Source organism: Ailuropoda melanoleuca, chromosome 19 (assembly GCF_002007445.2).
Source record: "Ailuropoda melanoleuca isolate Jingjing chromosome 19, ASM200744v2, whole genome shotgun sequence".
NCBI classification, from domain to species: Eukaryota; Metazoa; Chordata; class Mammalia; order Carnivora; family Ursidae; genus Ailuropoda; species Ailuropoda melanoleuca.
Genome location: NC_048236.1, coordinates 1,775,855 through 1,794,634, shown reverse-complemented (window position 1 = coordinate 1,794,634; position 18,780 = coordinate 1,775,855). Strand labels below are relative to the sequence as shown.

The window sequence follows — 18,780 nt, the reverse complement described above, 5'->3', positions numbered from 1 at the left end:
CCGAGAAGAGGATACAGGTGGGCGGCGGGGAAGGGAGGGAGGCGAGGCGTAACCGGAGGAGGCCCAGCGCTGTCGGGAGCCACGTGTTTCTTCTTCAGGGGGGCCACGAGGCCAGTGACAAGGAGCACAAGGGAGAGAAGGCAGAGGAGGCAGAGGGAGCTGGGGCGGCAGCAGCCACAGACGTGGCGGGGGAGGACGAGGAGGACGAGGAGGAAGACGAGGATCTCTACTATGAGGGGGCGATGCCCGAAGTGTCCGTGCTAGTCCTGTCACCGCGCTGCTGGCCCATTGCCTCCATCCGCCACACGCTGAACCCCCGGACCTGCCTGCCCTCCTACCTCAGGGGCACTTTGAATCGATACACCAACTTCTACAGCAAGAGTGAGGAGCCAGGAAGAGGATGGGTTTCGGGGAGAGAGCCTGCGGGTTGGGGTGGGGCCTGGCGTGGGAGTCTCAAGAACCAGGTCCCCAGACTGTAGCCTTTTCTGTCCTTCAACACAGGATTCTCTTTAGAGAGTGGGAGGTGGGGAGGATGGGGGCAGGGGCACCTGAGCTCCCCCCTGGGGGCTGGTCCTGGGCTGGGCAGCAACATAGGAGGGGGAAGAGACTTAGACCCTGAGTCTTGGGGGCGGGACTCCCAGACTAACCAGGGGGACCTCATTCCCTCTCTCATGGATGTTCCAGTTTAATGAGAGCCCCAGGCCTTCCTCTCTTCATGGTTTTGTCTCCCTTAAAAAAAGGGGGGGGACTTCTGGAAGGCACTGATTAGAGCCCCCTGGCACAAGGCGAGGCACAGGTGGGCTCCCGGATACCCGAGGCTTACCCAAGAGGCAGACACGGCGAAGGCTGAGCTCTGGAAATTCAGACCAAGAAGCACAGTACCCATAAACACTGGGGCGCACACTCGGCAGTGATTAACAGGGGCAGGGCTCCACCAGCAGTGCCCCCTCACCAGCCTTGACTCCCTTCTCTCCCTGACCCATCTCAGGTCAGAGCTACCCAACCCTGGAGCGGGGCCTGCAGAGGCGGCTACAGTGGACGTGGCTGGGCCGGGCTGAGCTGCAGTTTGGGGACCAGACCCTCCATGTGTCCACCGTGCAGATGTGGCTGCTGTTGTATCTCAATGACCTGAAGGTGGCCCAGCCCAGCTAGGCAGCCCTGCTCTCTGAACCTTGTTCCTCACCCCTCCTCCCTAAACCTCGACTCCCTGTCCTCCCTGCCTCTGCCTTCTCTGCTCCACCCTTTGGGGGAGCCCTGAATAGTTCCTTCGTCTTCTCCAAGGCTGTCTCCGTGGAGAGCCTGCTGGCGCTCTCCGGGCTCTCTCCAGACATGCTCGATCAGGCAATTGGGCCTCTTACCTCTTCGAGAGGCCCCCTGGACCTTCAAGAGCAAAAGGATGTCCCAGGAGGTATGCACTTGGGGCAGAGGGTCCTCTGCTCTCAGCCTTCGGGTGGGCCCCCCACTGATGATTAGCACTTATTCCAGGGGTGCTGAAGATTCGAGATGCCAGCGAGGAGCCCAGGCCAAGGAGGGGCAACGTGTGGCTCATCCCACCTCAGACGTACCTGAAAGCCGAGGATGAAGAGGGTCGGAACCTGGAGAAGAGACGGAACCTTCTGAACTGCCTCATTGTCCGAATCCTCAAGGCACATGGGGACGAGGGGCTGCACATTGACCAGCTTGTCTGTCGGGTAGGCGGGGGTGGGCGGTGGGTGAGGGAGCTTTGGGGTGGGGGACAGCCCACAGGAGGAGGCTTGGCCACGTTGGAAGCATCCGGTTCACCGTGGAGCCGGTGGGCGTATGAGGGGGCAGGTTGGGGCATGCCTAATGGCCTTAGAGCTCCCTGGCTGGCAGCTTGTGCCTGGAGTGGGAGCTCGAGGTGGAGGCAGCTGGGCGTCTCCCACCTGCTGTGTTCCCTTCCATCTCCTTCCCAGGTCCTGGATGCTTGGCAGAAGGGCCCGTGTCCTCCCAGGGGGCTGGTCAGCAGCCTTGGTAGGGGGTCTGCCTGCAACAGTACCGACGTCCTCTCCTGCATCCTGCACCTCCTGGGCAAGGGCACAGTGAGGCGCCATGACGACCGGCCCCACACACTGTCCTATGCGGTCCCCGTGACAGTGATGGAGCCTCACACCGAGTCCCTGAACCCAGGCTCCTCAGGCCCCAACCCACCCCTCACCTTCCATACCCTGCAGATTCGCTCTCGGGGCGTGCCCTATGCCTCCTGCACCGGCACCCAGAGCTTCTCTACCTTCCGGTAGCCCTGGAAGCGGGACCAGGGCTTTGTACGGAAATAAAATGCAGGAGTTTGATTACGTGGCCTGTGTCGTGACTGCTAAGGATCTGATAGGGGCAGCGGAGACTTTCCTGGCTGAAGAGGGAGAGGAGCCCTCTGGCTCTGAAGTTGTGTCATCCCAGCCAACAGTCACTGCTAGGGTGAAGATGGCAGCCTGGGGAGAGCGGTGGAGGGAGGCAGGTGTGACCTGGCATCCGCCTCTTGGGAGGGGGATTAAGTGGACAGGGATGGACCTCCAGCCCTTCTCAGAGAGTATATGGTCAGAAGTGCTTTCACTTGGCAAGCTGGAGACCCAAGTCCCCCTTGCCGCGCACTCAATGGCTTGTAACTTGGGCAGATTGTTTTCCAGATTGGGCTCCATTGTTTTCATTTGTGGAATCGAACCAGAATCCCTGTGGGTTCTGACAAGCACCAGGTATGGGAGCATTTGATATGCTGACGGGTCCCTCTTTTGGCCACCATACCCAGCAGTAAGTGTAATGCACAGTAAGATAAAGGACCTTTTGTGGCCACTGCAGGCACCCAGGAGCCTGAACATGTGTTCCATCTGGACACTTTAGGATCTGGGTTGGAAGCAGACCTAGAAGGAACTGCCGCTCCCTTGAGCCCCTCCTCGCTGCCCCCTCTTCTGGTCGTGCAGAGCTGCACTCGCCAAAGCCAGACCCCCACTAGCACCACAGGCGGGCCACTGTTGGGGAGGTTTGCTCTGCACTGCTGTGATTGACTCCCCTGGCCCCACCCGCACTGAGGCAGGGCAGGTCGGGCTAGGGGGCCCAGTGCCAGGGGTGGAGCTCGGCATCTCGGCAGGGGCTGTTAGGGGAGTCAGGAAGGAGTGACCCAGGCATCCCGAGTCCAAGGTTCCTGCAGCCAAGAGATGACTAGGAGAAGGCTACAGAAGAAAGGGGTGGGGCAGGAGTGAGGGAGTCACGTGGTGAGAGGGCACAGGGGCCAGTTCCAGAGGGAACTGGGTGCTACCCAAGACAGAGACTTGGAATAGAATCTGTAAGAGAAAAAGGCCAGGACTTGGGAGAGGACGCCCAGGACAAGACAGCGAAACAGAGGGCAAGCAGGGTAACCACAGATGGCCCACGCTTGCTTTACTTTGCAGTATGGTGGCCCCATAGTGCTGTGGGTGTTTCTCAGAGCAGAACCATCTTGTGGGGCCATGCTATTCTATGACACAGAAGACTGGTGGCAGGCCAGGGCAGCACTGGGCCCCAGGGCACACTGGGGCTGCTACAGCTGGCCACTCCGGTGCCTCTCTGCCTTTGTGCCAGAGATCATGGCCTAGCTCTTTTATTGGCCCGGGCCATGCCCTTATTCTTGAGCTAGCTCTCGGGAGCCAGAACTTTTTGCCCTTTTCTGGGTTCTCATGCTCTTTCTGAGCCTATCCTTCTCCATCGGAAACCCAGAGACGGTCCAGGCTCTAGTAGCCAGATCAGAATGCACCACATTCAGGGGACAGGATGGGATTTTCTTTCACTGCTGCTCCCTGTGCCGCTGCGGTGCCCACAGGCTCCCACATGGGCCAAGCTGTAGGCTTAACCCCATTCATCCCGCTCAGTCTCCCACAGAGTGCCTACCTGCTTATCCGCAACGGACGAGTCTCCTGCAAATTCTTATGGCAACAACACACCAGCCTTGGCCCCAGCGCCTTGCATGTCCCTCCCTGCAATCCAGCTCCTGTGTTGCCCACTGTCCTCAGCACACAATCTAACCCCACCTCCACTCTGGCCTGGTTTGTCCGAACTCAGCCACCCAGGTGAACAGTCCTGCCCGCCCTCTCACCAGCACCAGTGAAGACATGAGCCTCCTCCCTGCCCTCAGGACTTGCCATCTGTCCAGGGCACACGCTTCCTGTGTGACATGGGCAGAAGTTTGCTCCCCTGCCCCCCTTGTGAGACCCTCCTCACAGCCTTGGTTCCTTATATCCCAGACAGCTGGCTGTATACAAAGGATCATGTATTGATTCCATTTACGTGAAATACTCCAAAACAGGCCAATCCAGAGACAAAGTGGTTCAGCAGCTGCCGAGAACTCGGGAGACTGAGAAGAAACAGGGAGTGTCTGCAAGAAGGTATGGGGTTTCTTTGCGGGGTGTCGAAAATGTTACAAAATTGTAATGGTTGCACAACTCGCTGAATAGACTAAAAAACCACTGAATTGTAAAATTTAGTAAACTGTATAATATGAATTATTTCTCAATANAGAACTCGGGAGATTGAGAAGAAACAGGGAGTGTCTGCAAGAAGGTATGGGGTTTCTTTGCGGGGTGTCGAAAATGTTACAAAATTGTAATGGTTGCACAACTCGCTGAATAGACTAAAAAACCACTGAATTGTAAAATTTAGTAAACTGTATAATATGAATTATTTCTCAATATGTTGCCAGTAAAAAGCAAAAAACAAGCAGACCAACTAACCCGTAACTGAAGCTCCGAGCTCTCCAATGTTTCCTGTGGGTGCTTGACGAGGGGGAAGGTAGCCTCTGCAGGCCTGGGGATGGACATGCATCGTGTTTTGACTACCGTTCATCTGAAGCCCCTTCTCATACTTGGAAACTCCACAGANGTAGCCTCTGCAGGCCTGGGAATGGACATGCGTCGTGTTTTGACTACCGTTCATCTGAAGCCCCTTCTCATACTTGGAAACTCCACAGAAATCACAGACGGAGACAGAGCCCACCTCCCACACATAGCGGACTGGACACTTGGCTTTCCCAGCTATCCCCTTGCAGCCATATAACCAAGGCTCAGCCAATCAAATGCCCCCACCAGGACTTCCTCCATCTAGAGCAAAGCAGGAAGGAAAGCGAAATACCTCTGGTGGCAGCAGGGACAGCTTCACCACACCCTGGTTCCCAGGTAGGATTTAAGGTGCTTTTTTAACTACTCAGACTTATCTGCCAACCACCATTCCTTTTTTTTTTTTTTTTTTAATTTTTCTCAAGCCTTAGTGTTTCTGTGAGCCAAGAGTTCAATAGTCTTTTTCTGCTTTTATCAGCCAGAGTCTGTTCTTTGGCTCTAAAGTAGGATTGACATATGTGACATCAGGGACCCCGTAGCATGGATCCCTCTGGGCAAGGCAAGCTATCCTGGTAGCCTCACTCCACAGTTTACAGTCACTGGGAGACAAACATTTTATGCTCATCTCACATTTCAGTCATCACAGTTACATCTTTTCCCCATCCCAGAAGCTTAGATATCCTAGCTTCTCTCTTCCTTTTCCTGATAGCTTCTCTTTAGATGTCTTTCAAATGTTCTGTAATTTTTTTAAAAGATTTTATTTATTTATTTGAGAGAGCGAGAGAGTGTGCACAAGCAGGGGGAGGCACAGAGGGAGAGGGAGAAACAGACTCCCCACTTAGCAGGGAGCCCGATGTGGGGCTCAATCCCAGGACCCTGAGATCATGACCTGAGCCGAAGGCAGACGCTTAACAGACTGAGCCACCCAGGCGCCCCTCAAATGTTCTGTAATTTCTTATGATTTATCAATTAAAAAAAAAATCTCTATGCCCAATGTGGGGCTCGAACTCACGACCCTGAGATCTAGAGTCACACGCTACTGACTGTGCCAGCCCTCAAGCCCAGTTAGAATTGATTGGGCTTTCTGAGGCCTAGGGTTTATAAATTTCAATCCTACAAAATTCCCAGCCTCTTTAAAATATTCTCCCGGGGGGTACCTGGGTGGCTCAGTCGTTAAGCATCTGCCTTCGGCTCAGGTCGCCATCCCAGGGTCCTGGGAATGAGCCCCACTTCAGGCNACCCTGAGATCTAGAGTCGCACACTACTGACTGTGCCAGCCCTCAAGCCCAGTTAGAATTGACTGGGCTTTCTGAGGCCTAGGGTTTATAATTTCAATCCTACAAAATTCCCAGCCTCTTTAAAATATTCTCCCGGGGGGCACCTGGGTGGCTCAGTCGTTAAGCATCTGCCTTCGGCTCAGGTCGCCATCCCAGGGTCCTGGGAATGAGCCCCACTTCAGGATCTCTGCTCAGCCGGAAGCCTGCTTCTCCCTCTCCCTCTCCCACTCCCCCTGCTTGCATTCCTGCTCTTGCTGTGTTTCTGTCAAATAAATTAATTAAATATTTAAAATAATTCTCTCCTCTGGAATTCTGATTGCATGCATCACATCAATCTTCCATATTTCGTTTTCTCCATGTTTTTTTTTTTTTTTTTTTTTTTTTTTTTNCCACTTCAGGATCTCTGCTCAGCCGGAAGCCTGCTTCTCCCTCTCCCTCTCCCCTTGCTTGCATTCCTGCTCTTGCTGTGTTTCTGTCAAATAAATTAATTCTGATTGCATGCATCACATCAATCTTCCATATTTCGTTTTCTCCATGTTTTTTTAATCTTTTTTCCTTCGTTTCCATTTCCCTGTATCCCTGTGCTCCATCTGTGTACCTTCAGACCTACTTACTTCCAGTTCATTCTTCTTTCAGATATGTCTAATCCGTTAACCATAAAGTTTCTAACTTNGTTTTTTTAATCTTTTTTCCTTCGTTTCCATTTCCCTGTATCCCTGTGCTCCATCTGTGTACCGTCAGACCTACTTACTTCCAGTTCATTCTTCTTTCAGATATGTCTAATCCGTTAACCATAAAGTTTCTAACTTCAAATGGTGTTAATTTTTAAAAGCTTTATTCTTTTATCAAACCAATTTGGTCCTTTTAGATATTTGTTTTTTTAGTCATACCTTTTCTTTAAATATAAGAAAGATATTTTATACTTGTATTTTTTTAAAGATCTACTTATTTATTTTATAGAGAAAGAGAGAAAGAAGGGGCAGAGGGAGAGATTCTCCAGCAGACTCCCTGCTGAACGAGGAGCGGGTCACAGGGCTCGATCCCACGACCCTGAGATCATGACCTGAGCCCAAATCAAGAGTTGGATATTTAACCTACTGGGCCACCCAAGTGCCCCTATGTTCTGTATTTTATTTTATTATTTTTTTTTTTTTATTTATTTGACAGAGAGAGACAGCCAGCGAGAGAGGGAACACAAGCAGGGGGAGTNGTTTAACCTACTGGGCCACCCAAGTGCCCCTATGTTCTGTATTTTATATTTCTAACATGTCTTTGCTGGTCTGATTTTGTTGTCTATTGTCCCTAATGACTCTTACTCGTGGTGATTTCCTTCCTTGCATGCTTTGTATTTTCACTGAAAGCACATATTCCTTCAAATTTTATCCGAAGGAATTCCTTGAAGCTTGGGTTTAAAGTACAAACCTCAAGAGATTACATCTGCTTCTGCCAGGTGCCTGGGAGCACGACCAACCTGAGATCACTTCAAACTGACTTATTAGCTTGAGGATTTTCCAGTCTACGCAGGCAGTATGAATTCTAGCCCCAAACAGTACTGAGAGCCAGCTGTGCTTACACGCTACTGCGGAAACTTTTTGTCCTCACCCCCTACCTCCCCTCGGATCCAAAACCAAAGCTAAGTAGGTGAGTTGTGGGAGTGGTTCCCTCTCTCAATGGCTGTGTCTTCTTTGAAGTTTAAGTTGGAGGGGTCTCTGGTCTGACTTCCTTCTTTGTGGGAGCCTTATGTTTGTTGCCAGCCCCCCACATGTGGCCCACTGAAACAGCAGTTCTAGGCCACTCACAAACCCGACCAAAAAAGAATAAAAAGTGACAGGAATGTTTATGAATTGGCTCTTACATAAAGTCCCAGCCCTAGGGAGCCATCCACAGACTTCATGGCCTTCACCAGCCTTAAGATCACTCACTGGCCCTTTCTCTTCTATACCACAATCATTGGTTTAAAGCAAGGATGGGAGGACATGAGGACATGATGAACCAGATCCAAGTGGAGGAAGTGTGGCATAGCACAAGGTTGAGCGCCTCTTCTTGTCCCACCCTGGGGCAGTCCAAGAGCCCTCTAGTCGTCTTTGAGCCAATCTAGCTCAAGGGCAGTTATGATCCTTGCCCTTGAATGGAAAAGAACCAGAAGAGGCCAAGCCCAAGTCTGTCCCCATAGATCCATTTCTCACTGGGGCAGTGGCAGAGCTCAGGACAGTTCCTTATTACTCTTTGCTCAAGGGGAGATGTCTCCGGTCCTTGCCTGCATTTCGGCGCCTCTTTCGACTCAAGAAGCTCTCTAGCTTCTTGCTGCGTTTCAGCTCCTTGAACTTCTCAGCTAGGACCAACTGGCGCTGCTCAGCTAGAGGACAGGGAGAAAGGAGGCAGGTGAGCAAAGGACAAGGCACTCTTCCCTTTCCCCAGGTCTGTACCTCTCAAGCACTTTGCTGGGATACATGCCTTGGTTGGAGTGCCCTGGCGAGTGCAGCACGTGGGTTTTGTCTATGATCCCGTGCTTTCTCTATTACACCAACTGTGAGCTCCTTCTGTGTGCCCGGCCCAGCATATGGAGGGGAGGCAGGAGAGAAGTAAAGGCAACCCTCCTTGCCCATAATCTATACTTAGGGATGCGAGAATAGTTACAAATAACTCCTCCCTACCACTTCTACTGTCCTCCAACTTCCCGTGGCATCCAGCCTTCTCGCCTCCCTTAGGGAGCCCATGGACCCCCAACACAGTATGCTGCATCTATGGCCCCTGAAGCCCATCCCTGCAACCAGCCTGAACCAGCTGCGTCCGCTCACATTTCTTCAGGAAGTACGGCCGATGGCCCTGCTGGGCCCGAGCCCTCTGCTCCTGCTTCAGGGCCAGGCGCAGCTCCTGTTGCCGCTTGCGCTCCTGTTGTGCCATTTCTTGCTGCTCCTGAGAAGCGAGGAGGAGGTGGGTGAGATGGGTGGGCGGCAGGGACTGGGCAGCACCTCCTGGCTGCCCTGAACTGTTCTCACCACCCACGTGCAGTTCCGAGCCCCTCACCATCCTCTGAAGCAGCTGCTGCAGCTTCTCATGCTCCGGCCCCGAACGGTGCTTCTTCAACTGCCTTTTCACAAGCTCCACGGGCAAAAGGAATACGCTGGTTAGCAGTCTGTACGTGCGGGCCGAAACTCTGCGCCAAGCATTATTCTAAGAGGCTCACGTACGTTAATGCAAACACCACTCTGAGACATGAATTCCTATTATCTCCTTTTATGATTAGAAAACTGCGAAGTTAAGGAACCTGCCAGTGGTCACACAGCTGGTCGACTAATAAGCCAGGATTTGAATACAGAAAGCAAATTAGGGAGCAGTAAATCAGTTAAGGAGAAATAAATCTACCCACCACTATGCTCCCTGTTCCCCTCTGCCCGACTCTCTAACTTGTACCCTAGTTTCCCACCCCTCGCAATCTCCATGAGCCAGTCTCATGTTCCACACCTCTTTCTCTTTGGCTCGGATGTCATTCAGGAATTCATACGTTTTGTCAAACACCTCGGGATTATATTCGCCTGAAAGATCATCAAAGCGGGGGTCCCGGGCTACCTTTGGAGAGAAAAAAAAGAGTATAAAAGAACTGTTCAGTCTTCCCTGAGACATTTCTTCCTGCCTCTTCCTCACCTTCTTACTGATGGGGACAACTTGACGCAAAAATGGCACCCGGACCTTGGCTGACATTTCCAGAGGCCTACGGAGAAATTAAAGGACATGTCTAGAGTCTCCAGTCTTTTTTTTAAGATTTTATTTNTCTCCAGTCTTTTTTTTTTTTTAAGATTTTATTTTTTTATTTTTTGAGAGAGAGACACACACAGAGAATGTGCATGAGCAGGGGGAGAGGCGGAGGGAGAGGATCTTAAGCAAGCTCCATGCCCAGTTTGAGAGCCTGATGCGGGGCTCAATCTCATGACCCTGAGATCATGACCTGCACCGAAATCAAGAGTCGGGCACTTAACTGACTTAGCCACCCAAGAGCCCCAGATTTTATTTTTTTGTTAAGATTTTGCTTATGTATTTGAAAGACAGAGTGAGAGAGAGAGCCCAAGTGGGGGACAGGGAGAAGCAGGCTCCCCGCCGAGCAGAGAGCCCAATGTGGGGCTTGATCCCAGGGTACAGGGATCATGACCTAGGCTGAAGGCAGACGCTTAACTGACTGAGCCACCAGGGGCACCTCCCCCGCTCAGATTTTATTTTTCAGTAATCTCTACACCCATGTGGGGCTCGAACTCACAACCCTGAGATCAAGAGTCGCATGTTCTACCAAGCCAGCCAGGTGCCTCAGGGTCTCCAATCGTAATCAAAAGCCTCCCACATAAGAATTCAAACACCTACTCAAGGTCCCAGGTATTCTCCAGTTCCTGGAGCAGGACTTGCTCCTCACCTGTGCTTATCTGCAACACATGCATTTTGGACACGTGATCTAGAACCTTGCTTCTTAGAACTGTTTCCAGCTGCCAACTGTTTGTATGTCTTAATCCCCAGTTGGCTCTGCAATTCCAGCAGCTCTTCAAATGGTATGTTAGATGTGTCTGTGGAAGAAGAGGTGGGGACACAACTCAGCACAGCATCTCCCAGTGCTGTGGAGACCTCATCCCACTCTCATTCCTTAGGTAACTGACCTTTCCAATATCCCCATCAGACCAATCACTACAGGCCCCAGATATATTTAGGTCTTTCAAACTGTTGCTCAAATGTCACCTACTCAGGGAGGCCTTCCCTGACCACTTAAAATTGCAACCCCTCTCCTGCTTTCTCTCCATAGCCCTTATAAACTTTGGGAAAAACTGAGATATAATTCACATATCATAGAATTCACCCTTAAAAATACACAATCCCATGCTCTGTTGCCTTTTAATGTTATTTACTTTTGGGGGGGTCACTCTTTCTGAAAGGTATGAGAACAGGATTTCTTTTTAAGATTTTAATTTTAAGTAATCTTGACACCCAACGTGGAGCTTGACTGACAACTCCGAGATCCTGCTCTGGCCACTGAGCCAGCCAGGCGCCCCGAAAACAGGACTTTTTGATTGCTTTATTCACCGCTGTAACTACAGCAGCTAGAACAGCCTGCACATGGTAGATTTTCAACAAATGCTGGACAAATTGGTGAATCCTGACCTACTAACCCTTCCCCAGCAACCCGTGCCTCTCCTGATAGGATGTACTTTTATACATGCGTTTTCTCTCTGCGGAAAACCCTCATCCTCCTCTTCAGCAACTGCCCCGGATCTCCTAACCCAGGAAGCGCCCCCTCACTGCCCAACGCGTCGGGCGCTCCCCACAGTGGTCTCTTCAGAGAACTTGGCAATCTCACGGTGACTGCGCCGCCACCGGTCCTTCCCCCCGCCCCTCGGCGCCCCTCGGCCCGGCACCGGCCCCTCACCCTTCCGCAAGTCCCCGGCGTCCTCCCCGCTGCCCCGGGCCCCGCGGGGAGACCCGGCGGCCGCCGCGGCGCGGGAACACTCTCTCGGCATTGGCTCTGGCCCGTGGGACGCGGCGGCACCGAATGGCGCTACTTCCGCTCTAGCGGCTCCGGCCCCGCCTCTTCCGGCCTCATCAGGAGATCCGCCTCTGCGCAACGCGGCCGTTGAAAGGGCGAGACCCGCGGGCGACCGAGCGCCCACTCGAGATAATGTCGCCACCTCTTTGTCGCATGGCGCTGGATTCCTCGCTCAAGAGAAACCAGGGCCAGGCCTTGGCGGTATTTGGTTTCCTTTCGTTCTTGGCGGAGAAGCCGGAACCTCAGTACCCTGCCCCTTTGCAAGCTTCTGCCATCCACTCCCATCACATTCCACAAAAACAGATCACACGTTTAGATATTTTTTTAATTCATTTTTATAAAATCTGAGCTGGCTGGGAGCGTCAGGGAACAGCAACAGCTCAGGGAAGGGTGGGATTATCTGCTGGTCCTGGTCTCCCAGGTGAGGGAGAAGGAGGTTTCATGGCAACAGGTGCAACTCCTCTCAGCTCCCAATCGATGCTCATGGCTCAAGCGGGGGAGGGGGTGGAAATAAGGGTGGGGGCAAGCTCCTGAGGCTCAGACACTGCTTGCTTCTCCCTTATCCCCATTTCCTTCGCTTCCCGGCAGAGCCTGGCTGGCCTGGGGCAGAGCAGAGGCCCAGGAGCAGTTGGAAGGAGGTGTATGGGACAGAGCACCAAGGGGAAGGGGCCCTCGGCCCACGGGGGGAGGGATCTCGCCCTCCCCCCTACAGCTCCCCACTGAGTTCACAGCACAGGAAACACCTCTAGTCCAACAACTCCACGCAGAGGTATACCGAGTCCAGGGTCCAAAGGGGCAGGCAGGTGAGGGATGGGAAAGGGCAGTGAAGAGAATAGCAGGCTCAGGAAGGGAGGCGGCAGCAACTTTCTCCTACCCATGGGAGGAGACGATGGGGCGACTGATATTGCTGTTGGTGGTCATGGCATTCAGCTCCCACCTGGAAGAACAATGACAGGCAGAAAGGACAGATGGGGGGAGCCTCCACCCCCAAGGCCAGAATTGCTCAAACAAAGCTATGAACAGACCAGTCCCTTCAACATCCTACAGCTCAACCACCTACAGCCACGTCCTTCCTTAGGGCCTTACTAGTAAGTTTAACCACCAGGCCCCACCCACCACCGAACCCAGTATCACCCACTCCTCCACCTGCAAGCTCATGTAGACTTCCTGTCTATGTTTACGTGTGTGTGCTTGTGCCCAACATCTGGAAAAAAATCATCTGTGTACGCAGCTCAGTAAACTTCCCAACCTACCTTTGATCCTCTGCTCAGATCCAAACAAGAATGCCCGTTTTTGCTCTCCACTCCTATCCCTTTAAAGGGCCTGACTCAGCTCTCCTAGGCTTCTAGAAGCCTTCCCCGCCCCTCCCACCACATAAAAATTAAATCCCTTTTTTCCCTTTTTTGACAATTCTCTCCTTCTACAAAGACTTACCACGTACCTCCTTATGCCAAGACCCTCACTACAGTCTACTTGGTATGAAATACTTGCACATGTGTCAATCCTGAGCCAGCCTAGGATCCACCAGTTCAGCCTCGAACACTCTGTGTCACCAAATGCTGAACACACACCCTCTCAGCGAGTATGAAACTGAACTGATACAAGGAGAGAGAAGTGTCCAGAATTACCCCGGAAAACACAAACACCAAATAACTTTTGGCGCTTGATTTGGACCTAAGAATGGAATTCAAAGGGAAGTAGCTAAGAAAGACCTCCCTTAATTCTGGAACTAATGTGATCCAAAGATCCCTAAACTTGTTGGTACTTTACACCTAACTTTAGAGACTTAATCTCACTTTCTCAGCATGTTAAAAGCAACCAAACAGGCTCACGACTCAAGAAGTGATGCTTCTGAGCTTGGTTTGAAACACCACATTTTTTTTTCCATATAATTTACCCACCTAATTTTTTTTTTTTAAAGATTTTATTTATTTATTTGACAGAGAGAGAGACAACCAGCGAGAGAGGGAACACAAGCAGGGGAGTGGGAGAGGAAGAAGCAGGCTCACAGCGGAGGAGCCCTGATGTGGGGCTCGATCCCATAACGCCGGGATCACGCCCTGAGCCAAAGGCAGACGCTTAACCGCTGTGCCACCCAGGCGCCCCCCACTTGCTAATTTTGAATCTCCTTCCCTTTCACTCTCCACAGGTACACTGTATCTCCAACAGAACAAAAACCTCTGTCCCCTCTATACTGAGACCAAGCTCATCAGATCATGCCTGTGCTACCCACTCACCCGCAACCAAGCCTCCCTCTCCAACCACTCCCTGTACCTGATGTCATGGGGCAAACAGGACTGGTCCAGGTTATACTGAATCACGGCCAGTTTACACAGAGTCTTCAGACTAGGGCCTTTAAAGGAGAAGTCAGGGAGAGGGAGATGGTCAGAGCCAAGGCAAGGGTCTAGTCCTGAATGTCACCACCCAAAGCCAGGGACCCTGTGGCAGCAGCACTCTCGGAATCCGTGTACTTACTGAAGTCCAAAATGTGTAAGTCAGAATGATCTATGAGGTCAAATTCATCTCCCAAACCTTCCTCAGGAGATGGACTGTAGGGATCAAAAAAGAGATGAAGGAAAGAGGAAAGACTACCCACGAGACCCTTTTGCTCAAATGCCTCTCATGCAGTCACAGACCTGGGCCCTTCCCTGAGGCCTCCCTGCTTTCCTCCTAACCTGGTACCCCCGAAGAGAACAATCTTGTCACCAACAATACAGCAGCACTGGCGCCGGCGGGGACACGGCCCCTTCCCTCGGTTCAATCTTCTTCCAGGTAAAGGACACTGAAGAGAAGTTTATATGGAGGTTTAATACCTTCCCAGTCCGCATACCCTCTCCACCCCCCCACCCTCACCCTCTTAGAACTTTTTTTCCCCCTCCCCCATCAATTGCTCCTTGTTTTCCCCCTAAAAGCAGTGCTCTGTACCAGGGTTAAACTTCCAGAGGTCGTGGAAGTGCCGGTTCAGCCTTGCATTATAGCCACCGAAGATGTACAGCTCCCCGTTGTAGCCAACTGGAAGGAGAGAGGAATGTGGAGTCTGAGGACAACAGACAGGAACGGGGACCCCACAGGGACAACCAGACACTCACAGGCCGAATGGCTCCGGCGGCCCTCGGGCAGCACCGGAGTGGGCGGGCAGTCTAGCCAGGCCTCAGTCCTGGTGTCAAAGACACGGATGCGGTTGCAGTAAATCTCGTTGTTGGAATGGAACGGCCCAAAACGGTCGGCACGGCCCCCAAAGACATACATGTGACTGCCCAGCATTGTGGCCGAGTGGAAGTCCCTCCAGCGTGCAGGGTTGCCCTGGGCAGGACCAGAGAGATGAGAGGGAGGGGGTCAACATGGAGGCTAGGAGGGGATCTGCTCTCACTGAGGTTCTTATGATTTCTTCAACTGATGGTAAGGATCTGGGAGGAAGAAAGGGCAGACCTTTGTACAGATAAGGGTCCACGTCATGGTGCTGGTATCCAGCTTGTGAATGTCATTGGAAAAGCAGTCCGCCTGAGTGGGAAGAGAAAGGAAGTGAAGAAAGGAATAAAACATGGGATCAGTGGTCACTGTCTGACCCTCCACCTGTGCCCTCAAAATCTGCGAACAAGTCAAAGCCTCCTAATTCCACCACCCTCAGTTTCCCTTCCTCTTTCTCGTTCCCACCCTAAACCTCTACTTTCCTCCCAGACATACCAGCTGCTCATAGCCCCCGAAAATGTACATGGTCTTGCCCAGGACACAAGCTGAATGTCCGTCCCGGGCTCCAGGAACTGTTCCTGACACTCGGGGTGTGGACCACTTGTGAGTATCTGAAAGAGAGGAAGGATGGGCCAGGTAAGCAACTTCTAAAGCTCCCTCCTCAACTCTGGGGTGCCCTATTCCCAGCCGCCTCAGCCCACACCTTTCCCTGCCCACTTCCCCGAGGCATCACTTGGCAGAACACAGCCTCTCTGAGACCCATACTCACTGACATCAAAGGCATAAAGCACATTGCAGGCTCCTTCGGTGTCATTCCGCCCGCCCCAAAGGAAGACCGTGTCATCGATGAGGACGGTTGAATGTCCATATCGCATGTAGGGTACCACAGGAGCCTGCCCACGGACGGCAGGCCTCACTGGGGGCAGCTTTGTCCAACGCAAGGACACTGTGGGCACAGTTCTGCTCAGCCCTGGAAAGCTCCCTTCAGGCTGCTCACTTTTCCCAAACCAGATATTCATTCCCCCATCCCTTCTGACCCTGGGGACCACCACCAAACCTCATCCAGCTACCCGTTCCCCTCCCTGATGCGGGTACCCAGGGATGGTCCCACCATGAGCTTACCTGCATTGAAAATGTGCACATCAATCTGACGCAGCGTCTCATAGTCTTCGCCAGAGCAGTAGCCCCCGAAGGAGTACACCCGGTGCCCAACAGCCACTGCAGCATGGTTCACCCTGCGGGGCCCGCCCTCCAGGTGCACTGTCCACCGTAACATCCCCTGGGTCACGGGTTACAGCAACATGCCCCCCCGGCACGGCCTGCTGCCTCTGCTACCTGCACACAAGTTAGGGCCACGGGCTCCTCAGGCGAGGCCTTTGTCTGGCTCACTGTGACTCTGCCCAGGACCAGCCCTTGACTCCAAGTGTCACCCTGGTGGCCCTCCCACACCACCCCTCCAAAGCTCAGGTGGCTGGCCCTGGCCCACGGGAGCTGCAGACGTCAGAGAACTTGCCCTGGGCCTGTGTTCTCCAACCGCCAAGGGTGGGGCTGCTCTGACCTGACTGACAGCTCAGAATTTGCTGATCAAGGCTTCAGCATGGTCATCCTGATTCACTCATGGAGGCCCCATCGTGTCCCTGGCCTGGCACGAGCTCCAAGTGCCCCTCACCCCCCATCCCCCACCCTCCTTCCCAAGGCAGTGCATTCTCTTGTCTCTCTGGCTCTGCTCCGCTTACTGCCACCTCTCTAAGAATCTCTGCTCTTTAAGGTGGGGAAAGGGATCTCAAAATACTCAGGGCTATTAATAGCCCAGCCAACCCCAATCGGTCCATTGAAAGCTGGCATTGGTGTTTCAAAGCAGAAGAGCTTTTAGGCCTTTAGAGTGAAACAATCCCCCTATCCAGAACAGGGTGGGATTGATTCAGGGCAGGGGCCTCCATGGAAGGTTAGCCCCTCATAGGGAGCTCCTGTCAAGCTGAGCTGTTGTCATTAGGGTCATCCAGGGCCCCTCACAGGCACTCGGAGTTCCTCTGACAGCTGTGCATGGTATACTGCCAAGACTAGGAACTTAAGCCAGAAAGGTATGTGTCTGCTGGGGACTGAGGGGGTGGGGGTGGGGATGAAGAGGAGGGGTTTTCTCCTCCTGCTACTTTCCCAACTCTGCTATTGTAAGGATAAACAAGCTATTTTAGCGGCTCTTTTCCCACTTGGATCCCTGAAAGGGGGATGGGGTAGGGGGTGCATTACAAAAGAGAAAGGAGAGGGGCCTGGGTGGCTCAGTCAGTTAAGTGGCTGCCTTAGCCCTGCTTTGGTGTCGGGCACCCTACCTGGTGGGGAGTCGCTTCTCCCTCTCTCTCTGCCCCTCTCCCCACTCATGATCACACTCTCTCTCTCTCATAAATAAATAAAATCTTTAAAAAAGAGAGAAAGGAAGGAAACAAACAAAAAATGCCCTGGGACAGGACAAAAAATAGACCCCGTCATGACCTGCCAACCTAGTGATAATGGGTACATTTGAAGGCTCTGTCAGACAAATGCTCCTCCAACTGGTATTGCCTTCGCTGGCAGGCACCTGCTGGGTTTGAGTGGATCATCTGCTCCCTGTTCGAAGAAACCCTGGCAGAGGGAAGAGACTGACAGAACCTCAGACACAGAGAAAGTAAGGGAGGCCCCTTGAAAGAAAGAGACAGGCTTTCAGCTAGCTTGCCAGCCCCCCTCCCCCTTCAACCTCCCTCAACCCCCCATCCCATGCTTTAAATAGCCAGCCTGCCAAACTTGAAATAGCCCCAGCAGGAAACCACTCTCACTTCATTATTCCTGTCCTCAACCCAACAGATTTTGGATCTGGGCTTGCGGGGAGACAGGAGGTTGAAGGGTTTATTTCATTTTCCCTCATAGCTTCTACTCCCCGCTTCAGCTGTGTCAAGGTAAAGAATTCACAGGGGAAGAGAGAAGCAATTCCATCCAAAGGTGGACAGAATCGTAGCTTCTTCCAAGGACAACTCAAACTCATGGAGAAAAGCCCCCACCGTCTCAGGGGCCCCGCTTATCTCTGGGTCTCCTGGATCCCTCATCATTGCTGCATTCTCAAGCTTCTTCCATTCCCTTCATGTACATACCACCCTCCCTAGTCTCTTGCCATGTTCACTCCCCATTTCTGGCCCTTCTTGATCTCCTGAGAGCTTTGCAGTTTTCTCCTTTTTCCTTCTCCCCCCGCACCAAGCTCCACCCCGACAGCCCTCCATTTTCCTTCTTCCACTAAGAGGGGAAAAAGCTAATATTCACTGACCCCTTTCGGCCAGGGATATTCCTCACTCTACATGACGCTATCCCTGTCTTCTTCCAGTCATTCCAACCTCCCCTCCCCCACAATACTAGACCCTCCCCGCCTTTTCTTCCATTATCTTCAGCTTCCCCTTCTCCTCATAGCCCAGTCTTCCTTCCAATTCCCTTCAGTGCCTCCGCCAGCCACCAGGTCTCCTCCACCCGTTTCCTCACCACCCTCCCCCAGCCCTTCTTTCCCCATTAACACTCTCCTTTCCCATCATCCCCCTAGTTCCCTCCCCACCCCCACCTCATCACTCTCAGGCCCCTCCCCCACGACTCCAGATCCAGGTATGGGCGACCCCAGCCCCTCCAATTTTCCTTGTCCCTCAACCCATCCCGGGCTACCTGCCAGGCCGGGCCGGGGCGGGGCCGCGGGTCCTCGCGCTACCTGCAGTCTAGAACCCGTTGCGCGCCAACCGACACCTCGGTCCCCAACGAGATAAACAGAGTCAGGCTCGGTCCTTCCGGCGGGCAGCCGTGTGCGCACGTGCAGTCGGAGCTTAGTTCCCGAAGCCTACCGGGACTTGTAGTCCACGGGTTTCCGGAGGGTCGTGAGGGGCCGAGGAGTGGGCCGGAGCCGAAGGAGATTGTGCGCATGTGCATATATGTGTCAAAACCCGTAGGGGTCACTGGGTAATGTAGTCCTTGT

At 52.8% G+C, this 18,780-nt stretch overlaps 2 protein-coding genes across 2 annotated transcripts in view; one reads left to right on the top strand and one right to left on the bottom strand.

The window, feature by feature from the left end:
* The window catches only part of CUL7 (cullin 7), a 14,074-nt gene extending 11,762 nt beyond the window's left edge, over positions 1 to 2,312 (top strand). The window contains exons 21-26 of the mRNA XM_034648257.1: positions 9 to 17; positions 99 to 381; positions 989 to 1,134; positions 1,282 to 1,408; positions 1,486 to 1,691; positions 1,935 to 2,312. Of these exons, the coding sequence (XP_034504148.1) occupies positions 9 to 17; positions 99 to 381; positions 989 to 1,134; positions 1,282 to 1,408; positions 1,486 to 1,691; positions 1,935 to 2,258 (1,095 nt within the window). The 3' untranslated portion in view covers positions 2,259 to 2,312. The remainder of the gene's footprint in view (positions 1 to 8; positions 18 to 98; positions 382 to 988; positions 1,135 to 1,281; positions 1,409 to 1,485; positions 1,692 to 1,934) is intronic.
* Positions 2,313 to 7,908: 5,596 nt separating this feature from the next.
* On the bottom strand, positions 7,909 to 18,709 carry KLHDC3 (kelch domain containing 3). Its single transcript, XM_019794406.2, is given in 16 exon segments — positions 7,909 to 8,450; positions 8,893 to 9,010; positions 9,122 to 9,196; positions 9,560 to 9,664; positions 9,740 to 9,806; positions 10,497 to 10,644; positions 14,091 to 14,164; positions 14,291 to 14,368; positions 14,370 to 14,397; positions 14,541 to 14,627; positions 14,705 to 14,918; positions 15,045 to 15,116; positions 15,300 to 15,415; positions 15,574 to 15,750; positions 15,927 to 16,139; positions 18,477 to 18,709. Coding segments are annotated over 15 exon segments (1,650 nt in total). The 5' UTR covers positions 16,081 to 16,139; positions 18,477 to 18,709; the 3' UTR covers positions 7,909 to 8,313.
* Positions 18,710 to 18,780: the final 71 nt, after the last annotated feature.